The 16044-nt window shown below is 49.4% G+C and overlaps 1 protein-coding gene across 1 annotated transcript in view; it reads left to right on the top strand.

Annotated features, from left to right (window-relative positions):
- trpv4 (transient receptor potential cation channel, subfamily V, member 4) overlaps window positions 1-16044 on the top strand; it is a 169071-nt gene that overhangs the window by 68959 nt on the left and 84068 nt on the right. Inside the window, exon 4 of the mRNA XM_072479753.1 lies at window positions 15477-15629. Within this exon, the coding sequence (XP_072335854.1) occupies window positions 15477-15629 (153 nt within the window). The remainder of the gene's footprint in view (window positions 1-15476; window positions 15630-16044) is intronic.

The raw sequence follows: 16044 nt of genomic DNA, 5'->3' as shown, positions 1-16044 counted from the left end.
GATAACATGCGAAGAGAGAGTATAAATGCTTGTTATAAAAGAACCCCTTTACAATTGCACTACACCCACTGCACATAGGGAATTAGAAAGCTCATTGTATGCTACCTTTTATTACAAAGAGACTGCGGTGTAACAGGAAAGGAGTTTTAATGCAATTATGCAGAACCTTGGTGAGACCAAATGTGCAGCACTCTTTACAGTTCTGGTCCCCTTGAGGAAGTTTATGGGGGAGATTCTCCGAACCCCGCGCCGGGCCGGAGAATCGCCGCAACCGCGCCACAATGCCCCGACGCCGGCGCACAATTCTCCGAGGTGCGGAAAATTGGCGCCATTTGCGCCGGCGCGTTTGGTGCGGCGCCGGCCGCGGGCTGCTGGAATCGGCGGGGCCGCCGATTCTCCTACCGAATGGGCCGAGCGGCCGTGCGGATACGATAGAGTTCCGCCGGCGCCATTCACCCCTGGTCGCTGCCGGCGGGAACTCTGTGCGAACGGTCAGGGGGCGGCCTGAGGGGGGGGGAAGGAGGCTCCTTCACCGGGGAAGGGGCCTCCGATGGGGTCTGGCCTACGACCGGGGCCAACCTCTCCCCCACCGGGCCTACTTTCTGGCACGGCCGGCCCCTGAACACTGACGCCATGTTGAGTCGGGGCCGGCGCGCTAAAGAAGTCCCCCACGCATGCGCAAGTTGGTGCGGCGCCCATTTGGCCCCTGTGGGGGCCAGAATCGATCATACCCGGGCCCGGTTCGCGCCATCGTGAAACGCGACGGCGTTCATGATGGCGCAAACACTTGGGCTCCATATTGGAGAATCGCTCACGATATTTTCTGTAGAGGGGCGAGAGAAATGGATGTCACTGGACTGATAGCTGCAATGAGTGAATTTGTTCTTTGAGTTGTGGAGTAGACCTGCCCTGGATTCCCAAAAGGTTAGAAGAATGGTCGACAATCTCATCGGTCACACTCTTCAGAATAACATTTACCCCAACCGAGATGAAAAATAAGTTCTTCACTCAAACGATCGTGACTCTTTGGAATTCTCTACCTAGCGGGCTGTGGATTCTTAGTCTTTGAGTGTATTCGGTAGACTTTTCAACACCAAAGGGGGAAAAAAGGATTATTGTGGTTAGGTTGGGAAAGTGAATTCGGGTAGAAGATCACTCATGCTCGTAATGAATAGGGTAGCCGTCTCAAAGGGCCGAATGGCCCACTCCTGCTCTCATTTCTTATGTTCTTACGTTGACTTCTCCCCAAAGAGAGAGAGGGAGAAAGAGAGAGTGAGAGAGAGAGAGAGAGAGAGAAGAAAAATCAGAGTGAGGGTAAGCCGTGAGTAACAAACGCAAAAGAGAAATGGCGAACGCCGTTTATCTGAAATAAAAGCGGAAGATATGGGCAGGAAGCAGCAGGTCTGAAAGACAAAAGCATGTTAGCATTTCACATGAGACCATCTATTTTGTGGAGGGTTTTTTTCCCTTTCGGATGCTGACTGACCCATTACACATTTCCAGCATTTTCAATATTTTTAGCTCAGTTAGAATCAGAACTGTATAGTTTGGAATCAGGTTTTTTTATGAGTTTGGACTAAGTAAGATACACAAGAGGCAAGATCCTTGATGTGGGAAAATGGTTCCGCCCTCAAATTTCTCTTGCAAGACTCTTAGCAATGCTTCGGTACAGTTCCTGGGACACCACTTAGCTGGACAGCGTTCGCCACAAGAGTCTAGTGAGGGCCAGCGAGGATTGAGTACCAGAGGCAGAACCCGCTCTCTGTCCAGGCGACAATTAATGCCCAGCTGGTAAGGACAAAATGCTACACCAGAGTGTTGGTATGCTATTCGGCCACAAGAGGAGCAGCTCCTTTTTGCCGCAGGTTTAGCAAACCACAGTAGGACAGTCAGGGTTTTCTAATCAGTTTTATGGTAAATCCGGCTCCTGTAATTTTCCTACCCTATTGTTTAAGACTGTGGTTAGGGATGTGGACGCTCCTTTAAAGGATGGGAGGAGCCACTCAGTGCTGCTTGTCTGCACTGTGAGTGCTACTTGGCTGGACAAGAGTGCTTTGGAGTTGGGTGAAAAACAGGGAGTTCAAGTGGTGAGTTCTAAGAACATAAGAACCATAAGAGCTAGGAGCAGGAGTAGGCCATCTGGCCCCTCGAGCCTGCTCCACCATTCAATGAGATCATGGCTGATCTTTTGTGGACTCAGCTCCACTTTCCTGCCCAAACACCATAACCTTAATCCCTTTATTCTTCAAAAAACTATCTATCTTTATCTTAAAAACATTCAATGAAGGAGCCTCAACTGCTTCACTGGGCAGAGAATTCCATAGATTCAAAACCCTTTGGGTGAAGAAGTTCCTCCTGAGCTCAGTCCTAAATCTACTTCCCCTTATTTTGAGGGTATGCCCCCTAGTTCTGCTTTCACCCGCCAGTGGAAACAATCTCCCCGCATCTATCCTATCTATTCCCTTCATAATTTTATATGTTTCTATAAGATCCTCCCGCATCCTTCTAAATTCCAAAGAGTGCAGTCCCAGTCTACTCAACCTCTCCTCATAATCCAACCCCCTTAATTCTGGGAGTAACCCAGTTAATCTCCTCTGCACACTCTCCCGCACCTGTACATCCTTTCTCAGGTAAGGAGACCAAAACTGAACACAATACTCCAGGTGTGGTCTCACTAACACCTTATACAGTTGCAGCATAACCTCCTAGGCTTAAACTCCATCCCTCTAGCAATGAAGGCCAAAATTCCATTCGCCTTCTTAATCCCCTGTTGCATCTGTAAACCAACTTTTTGCGACTCATGCACTAGCACACCCAGGTCCCTCTGCACAGCAGCATGTTTTAATATTTTATCATTTAGATAATAATCCCTTTTGTTGTTATTCCAAACAAAATGGATAACCTCACATTTGTCAACATTGTATTCCATCTGCTAGACCCTAGCCCATTCACTTAGCCTATCCAAATCCCTCTGCCGACTTCCGGTATCCTTTGCACTTTTTGCTTTACCACTTATCTCAGTGTCGGTCTGCAAACTTGGACACATTGCCCTTGGTCCCCAACTCCAAATCATCTATGTAAATTGTGAACAATTGTGGGCCCAACACTGACCCCTGAGGAACACCACTAGAACATAGAACATAGAACATTACAGCGCAGTACAGGCCCTTCGGCCCTCGATGTTGCGCCAACCTGTAAAACCACTCTAAAGCCCATCTACACTATTCCCTTATCGTCCATATGTCTATCCAATGACCATTTGAATGCCCATAGTGTTGGCGAGTCCACTACTGTTGCAGGCAGGGCATTCCATGCCTTTACTACTCTCTGAGTAAAGAACCTACCTCTGACATCTGTCTTATATCTATCTCCCCTCAATTTAAAGGTATGTCCCCTCGTGCTAGACATCACCATCCGAGGAAAAAGGCTCTCACTGTCCACCCTATCCAATCCTCTGATCATCTTGTATGCCTCAATTAAGTCACCTCTTAACCTTCTTCTCTCTAATGAAAACAGCCTCAAGTCCCTCAGCCTTTCCTCATAAGATCTTCCCTCCATACCAGGCAACATTCTGGTAACTCTCCTCTGCACCCTTTCCAATGCTTCCACATCCTTCCTATAATGCGGCGACCAGAATTGCACGCAATACTCCAAATGCGGCCACACCAGAGTGTTGTATAGCTGCAACATGACCTCATGACTCCGAAACTCAATCCCTCTACCAATAAAAGCTAACACACCGTACGCCTTCTTAACAACTCTCTCAACCTGGGTGGCAACTTTCAGGGATCTATGTACATGGACACCGAGAACTCTCTGCTCATCCACACTGCCAAGAACCTTATCATTAGCCCAGTACTCTGTCTTCCTGCTAGCTACTGATTGCCAACCAGAGAAACACCCATTAAGCCCCACTCTTTGCTTTCTATTAATTAACCAACCTCTATCCATGCTACTACTTTACCCTTAACGCCATGCATCTTCATCTTATGCAGCAACCTCTTGTGTGGCACCTTGTCAAAAGCTTTCCGGAAATCAGATATACCCCATCCATTGGCTCCCCGTTATCTACTGCACTGGTAATGTCCTCAAATAATTCCACTAAATTAGTTAGGCATCAACTGCCCTTTATGAACCCATGCTGCATCTGCCCAATGGGACAATTTCCATCCAGATGCCTCGCTATTTCTTCCTTGATGATAGATTCCAGCATCTTCCCTACGACCGAAGTTAAGCTAACTGCCTATAATTACCCGCTTTCTGCCTACCTCCTTTTTTAAACAGTGGTGTCACGTTTGCTAATTTCCAATCCGCCGGGACCACCCCAGAGTCTAGTGAATTTTGGTAAATTATCGTGCGTGCATTTGCAATTTCCCTAGCCATCTCTTTTAGTACCCTGGGATGCATTCCATCAGGGCCAGGAGACTTGTCTACCTTTAGCCCCATTAGCTTGCCCATCACTACCTCCTTAGTGATAACAATCATCTCAGCTGTCATAGCCTCATTTCCATCAGTCACTGGCATGTTATTTGTGTCTTCCACTGTGAAGACCGACCCAAATAACCTGTTCAGTTCCTCAGCCATTTCCTCATCTCCCATTATTAAATCTCCCTTCTCATCCTCTAAAGGACCAATATTTACCTGAGCCACTCTTTTTTGTTTTATAAGTAGTTAAGTAGTAATTCAACCTATCTTCAGTTCTTATATCAAGTAATCAAAAGCTGCTCCTTTGGGTAGTTGCATTCCTGAAACAGGGGTCAGCTGATTTACACTCAACTGTAGCCAGTAAATTGCGCAACTGGTTTAATCCTGTTTCCAGAGCATTGGAATTTGAGGTCTATAAACAGGGAAGCCACTCAGTGCTGCTTGTCTGCACTCTGAGTGCTACTTGACTGGACGAGAGCGCTTTGGTGTTGGGCGAAAAATAGGGAGTGAGGTGAAACTGGGAGAAGGTGAAACTGAAACAACGGGAGCAGAACTGGACGGGAAATATTCAATCAGAGGCCTGGGCAGATAAGTGGTTTCACTGACTCACTGACTGAGTGTTCCGACTTGGGGGGGGGGGGGGGGGGGGAGCTAAAAAGTGACAACATAGGAAGGCTGTGATTTGATTGCCTAATAAGGAATCTGTGCTAATTTGAAAAAACTTTTTAAATTTTACATTCAGCATTTTACATTTATAGAGAAATCTACTGCGAGAAAGCATGTGGTTAACTGTAACTTATTTTAATTTGAATATTTATTTTTAAGTTAATTTATTAATTAGTTCTAGAAATGGCAGTTAGAGGGGTGAAATGCTTCACCTGTGAGATGTGGGACAAAGTCAATGATGCAAGACGATATTTTTAATGCGAGTCTTTGCAGGTAATTAAGTCTTTATAGGTTCTGACGGAGCAACTGGAGAGAGGGATAATCACAGATTAAAGAGGTGTGAATTGTCTCAAGCCAGGACAGTTGGTAGGATTTCGCAAGCCCAGGCCAGATGGTGGGGGATGAATGTAATGCGACATGAATCCAAGGTCCCGTTTGCGGAACTTGGCTATAACTTTCTGCTCGGCAATTCTGCATTGTCGCGCGTCACAATGGATGTCTCGGCACTCGACACCAGCATCCCCCATGACGAAGGCATTGCTGCAACAGCCTCAGTACTCAACACCGGCATCTTCCAATCTCCAGACACAATTCTGCAACTCATCCGCTTCACTCTGGATCACAACATCTTCACCTTTGACAACAAGTGCTTCATCCAGACACACGGAACAACCATGGGGACCAAATTTGCACCTCTATATGCCAACATCTTCATGCACAAATTTGAACAAGACCTCCTCACAGCACAGAACATTCAACCAACGTTATTCACTAGATACATGGATGGAATTTTTTTCTTTGGACCCACGGCGAAGAATCACTGAAACGACTACACGATGACATCAATAAGTTCCATCCAACCATCAGACTCACCACGGACTACTCTCCAGAATCAGTTGCATTCTTGGACAAACGCATCTCCATCAAGGACGGTCATCTCAGTACTTTGCTTTACCGCAAGCCCACGGATAACCTCACAATGCTCCACTTCCCCAGCTTCCATACATTAAAGAAGCCATCCCCTATGGACAAGCCCTCCGTATACACAGGGTCTGCTCAGGCGAGGGGGAGCGTAACAGACATCTACAGACACTGAAAGATGCCCTCGTATGAACGGGATATGGCGCTCGACTCATCGATTGACGGTTCCAATGCGCCACAGCAAATAAACGCACCGACCTCCTCAGAAGACAAACATAACCGACAGAGTACCCTTCGTCGTCCAGTACTTCCCCGGAGCGGAGAAACTACAACATCTTCTTTGCAGCCTTCAACACGTCATCGATGAAGACGAACATCTTGCCAAGGTCATCCCTACACCCCCACTACTTTCCTTCAAACAACCGAGCAACCTCAAACAGACCATTGTTTGCAGCAAACTACCCAACCTTCAGAACAGCGACCACGACACCGCACAACCCTGCCATGGCAATCTCTGCAAGACGTGCCAGATCATCGACATGGATACCACCATTACATGTGAGAACACCACCCACCAGGTACGTGGTACATACTCGTGCAACTCGGCCAACGTTGTCCACCTCATACGCTGCAGGAAAGGATGTCCCGATGCGTGGTACATTGGCGAGACCATGCAGACGCTGCGACAACGGATGAACGGACATCGCGCAACAATCGCCAGGCAGGAATGTTCCCTTCCAGTCGGGGAACACTTCAGCAGTCAAGGGCATTCAGCCTCTGATCTTCGGTTAAGCGTTCTCCAAGGTGGCCTTCAGGGCGCACAACAACACAGAATCGCCGAACAGAAACTTATAGCCAAGTTCCGCACACATGAGTACGGCCTCAACCGGGACCTTAGATTCGTGTCACATTACATTTACCCCCCACCATCTGGCCTGGGCTTGCAAAATCCTACCAACTGTCCTGGCTTGAGACAATTCACACCTCTTTAACCTGTGATTATCCCTCTCCAGTTGCTCCATCTGGACCTGTAAAGACTTAATTACCTGCAAAGACTCACATTCAAAGTATCGTCTTGCATCATTGACTTTGTCTATACATATGTTTCTGGAACCCATCTCTTCATTCACCTGAGGAAGGAGCTGTGCTCCGAAAGCTAGTGATTCAAAACAAACCTGTTGGACTTTAACCTGGTGTTGTAAGACTTTTTACTATGCCCACCCAGTCCAACGCCGGCATCTGCACATCATTGTTTAAGAAGGGTAGCAAGGATAATCCAGGAAATTACAGGCTGGTGAGCCTTACATCAGTAGGAGGGAAATTATTGGAGAGGATTTGTTGAGACAGGATTTACTCCCATTTGTAAATAAATGGTCTTTTTTAGCAAAGTAGGAGGGAAATTATTGGAGAGGATTTGTTGAGACAGGATTTACTCCCATTTGTAAATAAATGGTCTTTTTTAGCAAAGTAGGAGGGAAATTATTGGAGAGGATTTGTTGAGACAGGATTTACTCCCATTTGGAAATAAATGGTCTTTTTTAGCGAGAGCAACATGGTTTTGTGAAGGGGAAGACGTGTTTCACTAACTTGATTGAGTTTTTCAAGGAAGTGACAAAGATGATTGATGAAGGTAGGGCAGTGGATGTTGTCTACATGGACTTCAGTAAGGCCTTTGACAAGGTCCCACATGGCAGACTGATACAGAAGGTCAAGTCACACCGGATCAGAGGTGAGCTGGCAAGATGGATACAGAACTGGCTAGGTCATAGAAGACAGAGGGTAGCAATGGAATGGTGATTTTCTGATTGGAGGGCTGTGACTAGTGGTGTTCCACAGGGATCAGTGCTGGGATCTTTACTGTTTGTAGTATATATAAATGATTTGGAGGAAAATGTAACTGTTCTGATTCGTAAGTTTGCAGACAACACAAAGGTTGGTGGAATTGGGGATATGATGAAGACTGTCAGAGGATACAGCAGGATATAGATGGTTTGGAGACTTGGGCACAGAGATGGCAGATGGAGTTTAATCCAGACATATGTGAGGTAATGCATTTTGGAAGGTCTAATATAGGTGAGGTATATACAGTAAGTGGTAGAACTCTAAAGCATATTGACAGTCAGAGGGTACTGGGTGTACAGGTCCACAGGTCTCTGAAAGTGGCAACACAGGTGGAGAAGGTAGTCAAGAAGGCAAACGGCATGCTTGCCTTCATTGGCCGGGGCATTGAGTATAAAAATTGGCAAATCATGCTGCAGCTGTATAGAACCTTAGTTAGGCCACACTTGGGAGTATAGTGTTCAGTTCTGGTCGCCACAATACCAGAAAGATGCGGAGGCTTTGGGGAGGGTACAGAATAGATTTACTAAGATGTTACCTGGTATGGAGGACATTAGATATGAGGAGAGATTGGATAAACTCAGTTTGTTCTCACTGGAATAACGGAGGTTGAGGAGCAAATTGATAGAAGTCTACAAGATTATGGGGGGCATGGACAGACTGGATAGTCAGAAGCTTTTTCTCAGGGTGGAAGAGTCAATTACTAGGGGGCATAGGTTTAAGGGGCAAATTTTAGAGGTGATTTGCAAGGGAGGTTTTTTACACCGAGGGTAGTGGGTACCTGGAACTCGCTGCTGGAGGAGATGGTGGAAGCAGGTACGATAATGATGTTTAAGGGGCGTCTTGACAAATACATGAATAGGATGGGAATAGAGGGATAGTGGGGCAGCACGGTAGCATGGTGGTTAGCACAATTGCTTCACAGCTCCAGGGTCCCAGGTTCGATTCTGGCTTGGGTCACTGTCTGTGCGGAGTTTGCACGTTCTCCCCGTGTGTGCGTGGGTTTCCTCCGGGTTCTCCGGTTTCCTCCCACAATCCAAAGATGTGCGGGTTAGGTGGATTGGCCATGCTAAATTGCCCATAGTGTCCAAAATTGCCCGTAGGGTGGGGTTACTGGGTTATGGGGATTAGGTGGGGTTACTGGGTTATGGGGATAGGGTGGAGGTTTGGACCTTCGGTAGGGTGCTCTTTCCAAGAGCCGGTGCAGACTCGATGGGCCGAATGGCCTCCTTCTGCACTGTAAATTCTATGTCTATGTCTATGATATGGACCCCGGAAGTGTAGTTTCCCGGTGTGGGAAGGAGTCTACAACAGCTCCCCGTCAGTTTATGGCTTCAAGTAGGAGCGGGGCGACAAAATAGGTGGTGGTGGACCCGAAGAAGGTGCGAGGGAAGAAGGACAAAATGGCGGCGGGCGGAGACCAAGCAGCGTGGATGCAGCGGGTGGAGGAGCAGCAGGAGGGTATCCAGCGCTGCTTCAGAGAGATTAAGACGGACCTGCTAGAGCCGATGAAGGCGTCTATTGATAAGTTGCTGGAGACACAGATGGCCCAGGGAGTGACGATCCGCGAGGCTCGACAAAAGATCTATGACAATGAGGATGAGATCTTAGGCCTGGCGGTAAAGGTGGAGGCGCACGAGGCGCTCCACAAGAAATGGCAGGAGTGGTTCGAGGAGATGGAGAATCGGTCGAGGCGGAAGAATCTGCGGATTCTGGGCCTCCCGGAGGGGCCGGATGTGGGGGCCTATGTGGTCACCATGTTGAACTCGCTGATGGGAGCGGGGTCTTTCCAGGGGCCCCTGGAGCTGGAAGGGGCCCATAGAGTGCTGGCGAGGAGGCCCAAGGCTAACGAGCCTTCGCGGGCGGTGCTGGTGAGGTTCCATCGGTTCATCGATCGGGAGTGTGTGCTCAGGTGGGCCAAGAAGGAGAGGAGCAGCAGGTGGGAGAACGCGGAGGTTCGGATATATCAGGACTGGAGTGTGGAGGTGGCGAAGAGGAGGGCCGGGTACAATCGAGCGAAGGCGGTGCTGCACAGGAAGGGGGTGAAGTTTGGCATGTTGCAGCCGGCGCGACTGTGGGTCACCTACAAGGATCGGCACCATTATTTTGAGTCTCCGGAGGAGGCGTGGGCCTTTGTTCAGGCCGAGAAGTTGGATAAGCGATTGGGGACTACGGTTGATATGCTATGTTTATATTTGTTTCGAGGGGGGGGGCCTTTGTATTGCTCCGGGTTTCTTTCTCTTTGTGTTTTTTCTCTTTTGGGTCGGTGAGGGTGGCTGGGGCTGTCTTGGTTGGGTTGGTCGGGGGGGCTCTTGGAGGTGAGATGGGGCCCTGCGGGGGAGGGGAGGCCCGAGTCAGGGGTGAGGGGACCGGTCCTGTAAAAGGAGCTGCGTCAGAGTGGCGGGGCCTGGTAGGTGGAAAGCGCAGGCTTTTCCCGTGCTGAAGACTGGAGGGGGTGGGGCCGGGGCGGAGAAGCGAGGGTTGGTGCGGGAGATGGTGAGGGTAGACAGGAGGTATGCGGAGGAGCCCGAGGAAGGATTGTTGAGAAAGAGGCGTAGCTTCCAGGCCGAATTTGACCTGGTGACCAGCAGGAAGGCAGAGGTGCAGTGGAGGAAGGCCCAGGGGGCGGTCTTCGAGTATGGGGAAAAGGCAAGCCGGATGCTGGCGCATCAGCTTCGGAAGCGGGACGCAGCTACGGAGATCGGGGGAGTTAAGGACAGGGGAGGGAGTGTGGTGCGGAGTGGAGCTGGCATCAATGGGGTCTTCAGGGACTTCTACGAGGAATTGTACCGATCCGAGCCCCCACAGGAGGAGGGTGGGATGGGCCGCTTCCTGGACCAATTGAGGTTTCCAAAGGTGGCGGGATTGGGGGCCCCGATTGGGCTGGAGGAGCTGATCAAAGGGATAGGAAGCATGCAGGCGGGGAAGGCACCGGGGCCGGACGGTTTCCCGGTCGAATTCTACAAAAAATATATGGACCTGTTGGGCCCGCTGTTAGTTAGGACCTTCAATGAGGCAAGGGAGGGGGGGGCTTTGCCCCCGACGATGTCCCGGGCACTGATCTCCTTGATCCTGAAGCGGGACAAGGATCCCCTGCAGTGTGGGTCTTACAGGCCGATTTCCTTGCTAAATGTAGATGCCAAGGTGCTGGCGAAGGTCTTAGCCACGAGGATTGAGGATTGTGTGCCGCAGGTCATCCATGAAGACCAGACGGGGTTTGTGAAGGGGAGGCAGTTGAACGCGAATGTGCGGAGGCTTTTGAACGTTATCATGATGCCGGCGAGGGAGGGGGAGGCGGAGATAGTGGTGGCGATGGACGCTGAGAAAGCCTTCGATAGAGTAGAGTGGGGGTACCTGTGGGAGGTGCTGAAGAGGTTCGGGTTTGGGGAGGGGTTTGTCAGGTTGGTTAGGCTGTTGTATGAGGTCCCGATGGCGAGTGTGGCCACAAACAGGAGGAGGACCGAGTACTTTCGGTTGCACCGAGAGATGAGACAGGGGTGTCCCCTATCCCCCCTTCTCTTCGCACTGGCAATTGAACCCCTGGCTATGGCACTGAGGGAGTCAAGGAACTGGAGGGGGTTGGTGCGTGGTGGGGAGGAGCATAGGGTGTCACTTTGTGCGGATAACCTGCTGCTGTATGTGGCGGACATGGTGGGAGGAATGTCGGAGGTAATGAGGATTCTTAGGGAATTCGGGGACTTTTCGGGGTACAAGCTCAACATGGGGAAGAGCGAGCTGTTCGTAGTTCATCCAGGGGACCAGGAGAGGGGGATTGGCGAGCTCCCACTAAAAAAGGCGGAGAGGAGCTTCAGGTATCTGGGAGTCCAGGTGGCCAGAGCTGGGGGGCCCTGCATAGGCTAAATTTTACAGGGCTGGTGGAGCAGATGGAGGAGGAGTTCAAGAGGTGGGACGCGTTGCCGCTGTCCTTGGCGGGTAGGGTGCAGTCAATCAAAATGACGGTGCTCCCAAGGTTTTGTTCCTGTTCCAGTGCCTCCCCATGTTTATCCCTAAGGCTTTTTTCAGGCGGGTTAACAGGAGTATAATGGGATTTGTGTGGGCGCGAGGGACTCCGAGGGTGAGAAGGGTGTTCCTGGAGCGGAGTAGAGATAGGGGGGGACTGGCGCTGCCCAACCTCTGTGGGTACTACTGGGCTGAAAATGCGACGATAGTGCGCAAGTGGGTGATGGAGGGGGAGGGGCCCGCATGGAAGAGGCTGGAGACGGCATCCTGTGTGGGTACGAGTCTGGGGGCGCTGGCAACGGCGCCCCTGCCGCTCCCTCCAAGGAGGTATACCACGAGCCCGGTGGTGGTGGCTGCCCTCAGAATTTGGGGGCAGTGGAGGCGGCACAGGGGGGAAGTGGGGGCCTCGGCGGGGACCCCATTACGGGGGAACCACCAGTTCGCCCCAGGAAGAACAGGTGGAGGGTTTGCGGGGTGGCACAGGGCAGGGATACGAAAGTTGGGGGACCTGTTTGTGGACGGGACGTTCGCGACCCTGGGTGAGCTGGAGGAGAAGTACGGGCTCCCCCCGGGGAACACCTTCAGGTACTTACAGGTAAGGGCGTTTGCGAGACGACAGGTGGCGGAATTCCCGCGGCTACTGCCACACACAGTACAGGACAGGGTGCTCTCGGGGGGGTGGGTGGGAGTGGGGAAGATCTCAGAAACTTACCAGGTGATGCAGGAGGAGGAGGAGGCCTCGGTGGTGGAGGTAAAAGGTAAGTGGGAGGAGGAGTTGGGAGAGGAAATTGAGGAAGGGACGTGGGCAGACGCCCTGGGGAGGGTGAACTCTTCCTCATGGTGCGCGAGGCTCAGCCTCATACAGTTTAAGGTGCTGCACAGGGCACACATGACCGGGACAAGGATGAGACGGTTTTCTGGGGGTGAGGACAGGTGTGTTAGGTGCTCACGAAGCCCAGCAAACCACACCCATATGTTCTGGGCATGCCCAGCGCTGGAGGAGTTTTGGAGGGGCGTAGCGAGGCCGGTGTCGAGGGTGGTAGGATCCAGGGTCAAGCCGGACGGGGGGCTCGCAATATTCGGGGTGGCAGAGGAGCCGGGAGTGCAGGAGGCGAAAGAGGCTGGAATTCTGGCCTTTGCGTCCCTGGTAGCCCGGCGAAGGATTCTTCTTCAGTGGAACGATGCGAGGCCCCCAAGCGTGGAATCCTGGATCAACGATATGGCGGGGTTTATTAAGTTGGAGAGGGTGAAATTCGCCTTGAGAGGGTCGGTACAAGGGTTCTTTCGGCGGTGGCAACCGTTCTTAGCCTTCCTGGTAGAGCGGTACACGTTGGTCAATGGCAGCAGCAACTCGGGGGGGGGGGGGGGGGGGGGGTCACTTTATTTTTTTGTTTTTGTTATTTACACTGGAGGGTCTGAGGGGTTGTATATACTTGTTGTATTAAGTCGGGGTGTTAATGTTAATTTATTATTTATGTACAGGGGGGGAGGGGGAATGGAGGGTTGTTTTTCTGGACTGTGTTTTGTACTGAACCCTGTTGGGTTTCTTTTTCATTTTGTTATTGATATTTTATGAAAACCTTTAATAAAAATTATTTAAAAAAAAGAAAGAAATGGGTGTTTATAAATGAGTGTGTATATAAGTATCTGTAGTGTGAATACCTTTAAGAAATGGGTGTTTACTACTGCAGTGATGTCAGAGAGTGGGAGGAGCTGGGCTGTCTGTCAGCTTTTTACTTTTGTTTTCGGCTGTTTGCTGCAGGGTGTGTTTTAGTTTCGGTTTCAGAGCTGGATAGCTACAGTCACAGCCATAAGGTGTATGATTCTCTCTCTGTAATCTAAAGACTGTAAATTGATCCTGGTGATTTAAAACTAATAACAGTAGTGACTTTAACCTGATGTGGTTCTGGTAAAAGGTGTTTTAAGTCATATGGATGTTAAAAGGAAAGCTGAAAGGATTACTTAGTGTTGTAGTCTTTGGGGGTTGTATTTGAATTAATGGTTGCTAAGATGTTCACTGTATGTTTCAAAAAGGTTAACTTGAGTTCATAGAATAAACATTGCTTTGCTTTAAAAAATACTTTCCCATTTCTGCTGTACCACGCCTGTAGAGTGGGCCGTGTGCTCCCCATACCACAATCTATTGAAAGTTGTGGGTCAGGTGAACTCCATGGTACACTTTGTGGTTCTCTAAACCCTGGCCCATAACAGCCATGAATCTATAGAATGTGGGGTTATTTGTGAATTTATAGAATAAAGAGTCAACTCAGAAACTAAAGGATAATCAGCTCAGAATCTATAGAGCACAAACTCTTCTCAGAACCTATAAAATATAGGGTAAAGCATTAGTCTATACATTTTGATTAACTGAGTGTAGTGTAGTAGAATCTATTAACTGTAGCGTAATGCATTAACATATACAGTACGGGGTCACCCATGAATACAGGATCATTCATGAATCTGGAGGATGCATAAGAATGGCAACCATCTTTAATTCCTTGTAGTTAATTCCTTTGCTACAGCTGCCTGGGGTAATTATTAACTTCAACCAAGGGCTGATCAAAAAAAGATAAACCTTTACGACATTGGGTGTTATTTTAGGCAAAGCATGTACATACGTAGCCTAAAATAGATACGTTTTTATGACTCAGATCTTGGCTACCAGAGGTACGATTTTGTATCTCTGGTTGGCCACACTTTGGGCAGTTAATACTGGTGTGTGTGAGCCACAGGAATGTTGGCATGGAAACCAAACATTTGCACACAAGAACCAATAATTGTTGGAGACGTTTAAGAAAGAGGGCCGGGAAAACATGATGGTTAGACAATGGGATGGCCCCTTAACGTCCTGCGGTGCACTAGGCAACATCTCAGGGTTACCATCCTTTACACAATCCTAAGATTTAACAGGCACAGGATAAGTTTGGGGTGAGTTGGGAGCACCAATGGGGCTGCATGATGAATGGGATTTAGAGTTAAGCACTCTACTAGCAATAACTGTGCATCATTAGGCGTAGAATTACAAAGCAAAAATAAATTATTTTCTATGTTAAAATTCAGATTTGTGGGGCCAGATTGTCCTATTGGAGGCAGGAATCGGGAGGCGGGACCATTCCTCCATCTGTATCCAGCCTGCCGTGAAACCCAGTTTTGGCAGGGTCGGAGTCTTAACGATCCTTGAGATGAGTCGGCCACCCAATTAGTGGCCGTCGTGAGGGCGGGAAGGGGTGAGGAAAATGGTCAAATTGGCAGCCATTGCTGTGACTGCCATCTCTGCATGATCTTAAGGTGAAAAAAAGGATCTTTATCTGCAGAGTTATCTTCAACATCAGAGAATTCCTAATGGATGCCTGCCCCGTGAAAATCTCAGGAGGTCAAACTCGTAACAAACTCCCGAAAGACCTCAACATGCCCAATTAATGGGGCTGGCGGCATCACCTCTCCACCTGCTCCTCCACCGCCCTGCCCCATCTTCAGAAAAGTCAGCAAAGTTGAGAAGGAAGGTGGCAGACTGGCGCTATTTGTCTTTTTTCTGTGTCGCCATTCCCCCCCCCGATTCGGAATGGGAAAACCTGGCTCTCGGTGTCAGCTCATTGCATGTCCACGTCAATGCAGCACATTGAGAGTTGGAAAATAACAGCCTTTGACCTTTCTCTTTTTCCCAGAACCCTCAACAGGGAAGACATGTTTGCCCAAAGCACTGTTGAACCTGATCAATGGGAAGAATGATACCATTCCAGTGGTGCTCGAGATTGCCGAAAAAACAGGAAATCTTCGAGAATTCATCAACGCTCCATTCCGCGATGTTTACTACCGAGGTGAGAAGGCAATGGTTGAGAACATGTTCTGCTGTAGGCTCTCTTATTGCAGTTCTTTAACCTTTGTGGGATTTGACAATTTTTACCCAGTAGACTGTGGGAATAATAAACTGAGGTGGCTCGTGGTGTTGCTAAAATGGATCATTTTCTCTCTTGCGCAGTTTTACATACATTGACCACCCTAAGGTACCTCCGGCAGATGGCCATTACTTTTCATGTGCGAGGTTAACCCATGAGTATCATCAGGCTATTTCACAGTGGAGGCGTCACAATTCAGGCTGATCCTCTGCACACTTGAGACTGGAAGGCCCGCCTGCCATTTTGTACTGCATGGCAAGTGCTCAACCAGTGAGCTTTGGTATTGACATCACAAGCACTTGGGTAGGGGCGCGGGGTGCCAGGTGGATGGCCAACA

Source organism: Scyliorhinus torazame, chromosome 1 (assembly GCF_047496885.1).
Source record: "Scyliorhinus torazame isolate Kashiwa2021f chromosome 1, sScyTor2.1, whole genome shotgun sequence".
NCBI classification, from domain to species: domain Eukaryota; kingdom Metazoa; phylum Chordata; class Chondrichthyes; order Carcharhiniformes; family Scyliorhinidae; genus Scyliorhinus; species Scyliorhinus torazame.
The sequence above is the reverse complement of the archived record's forward strand: the minus strand, read 5'-3'. Positions and strand labels throughout refer to the sequence as shown.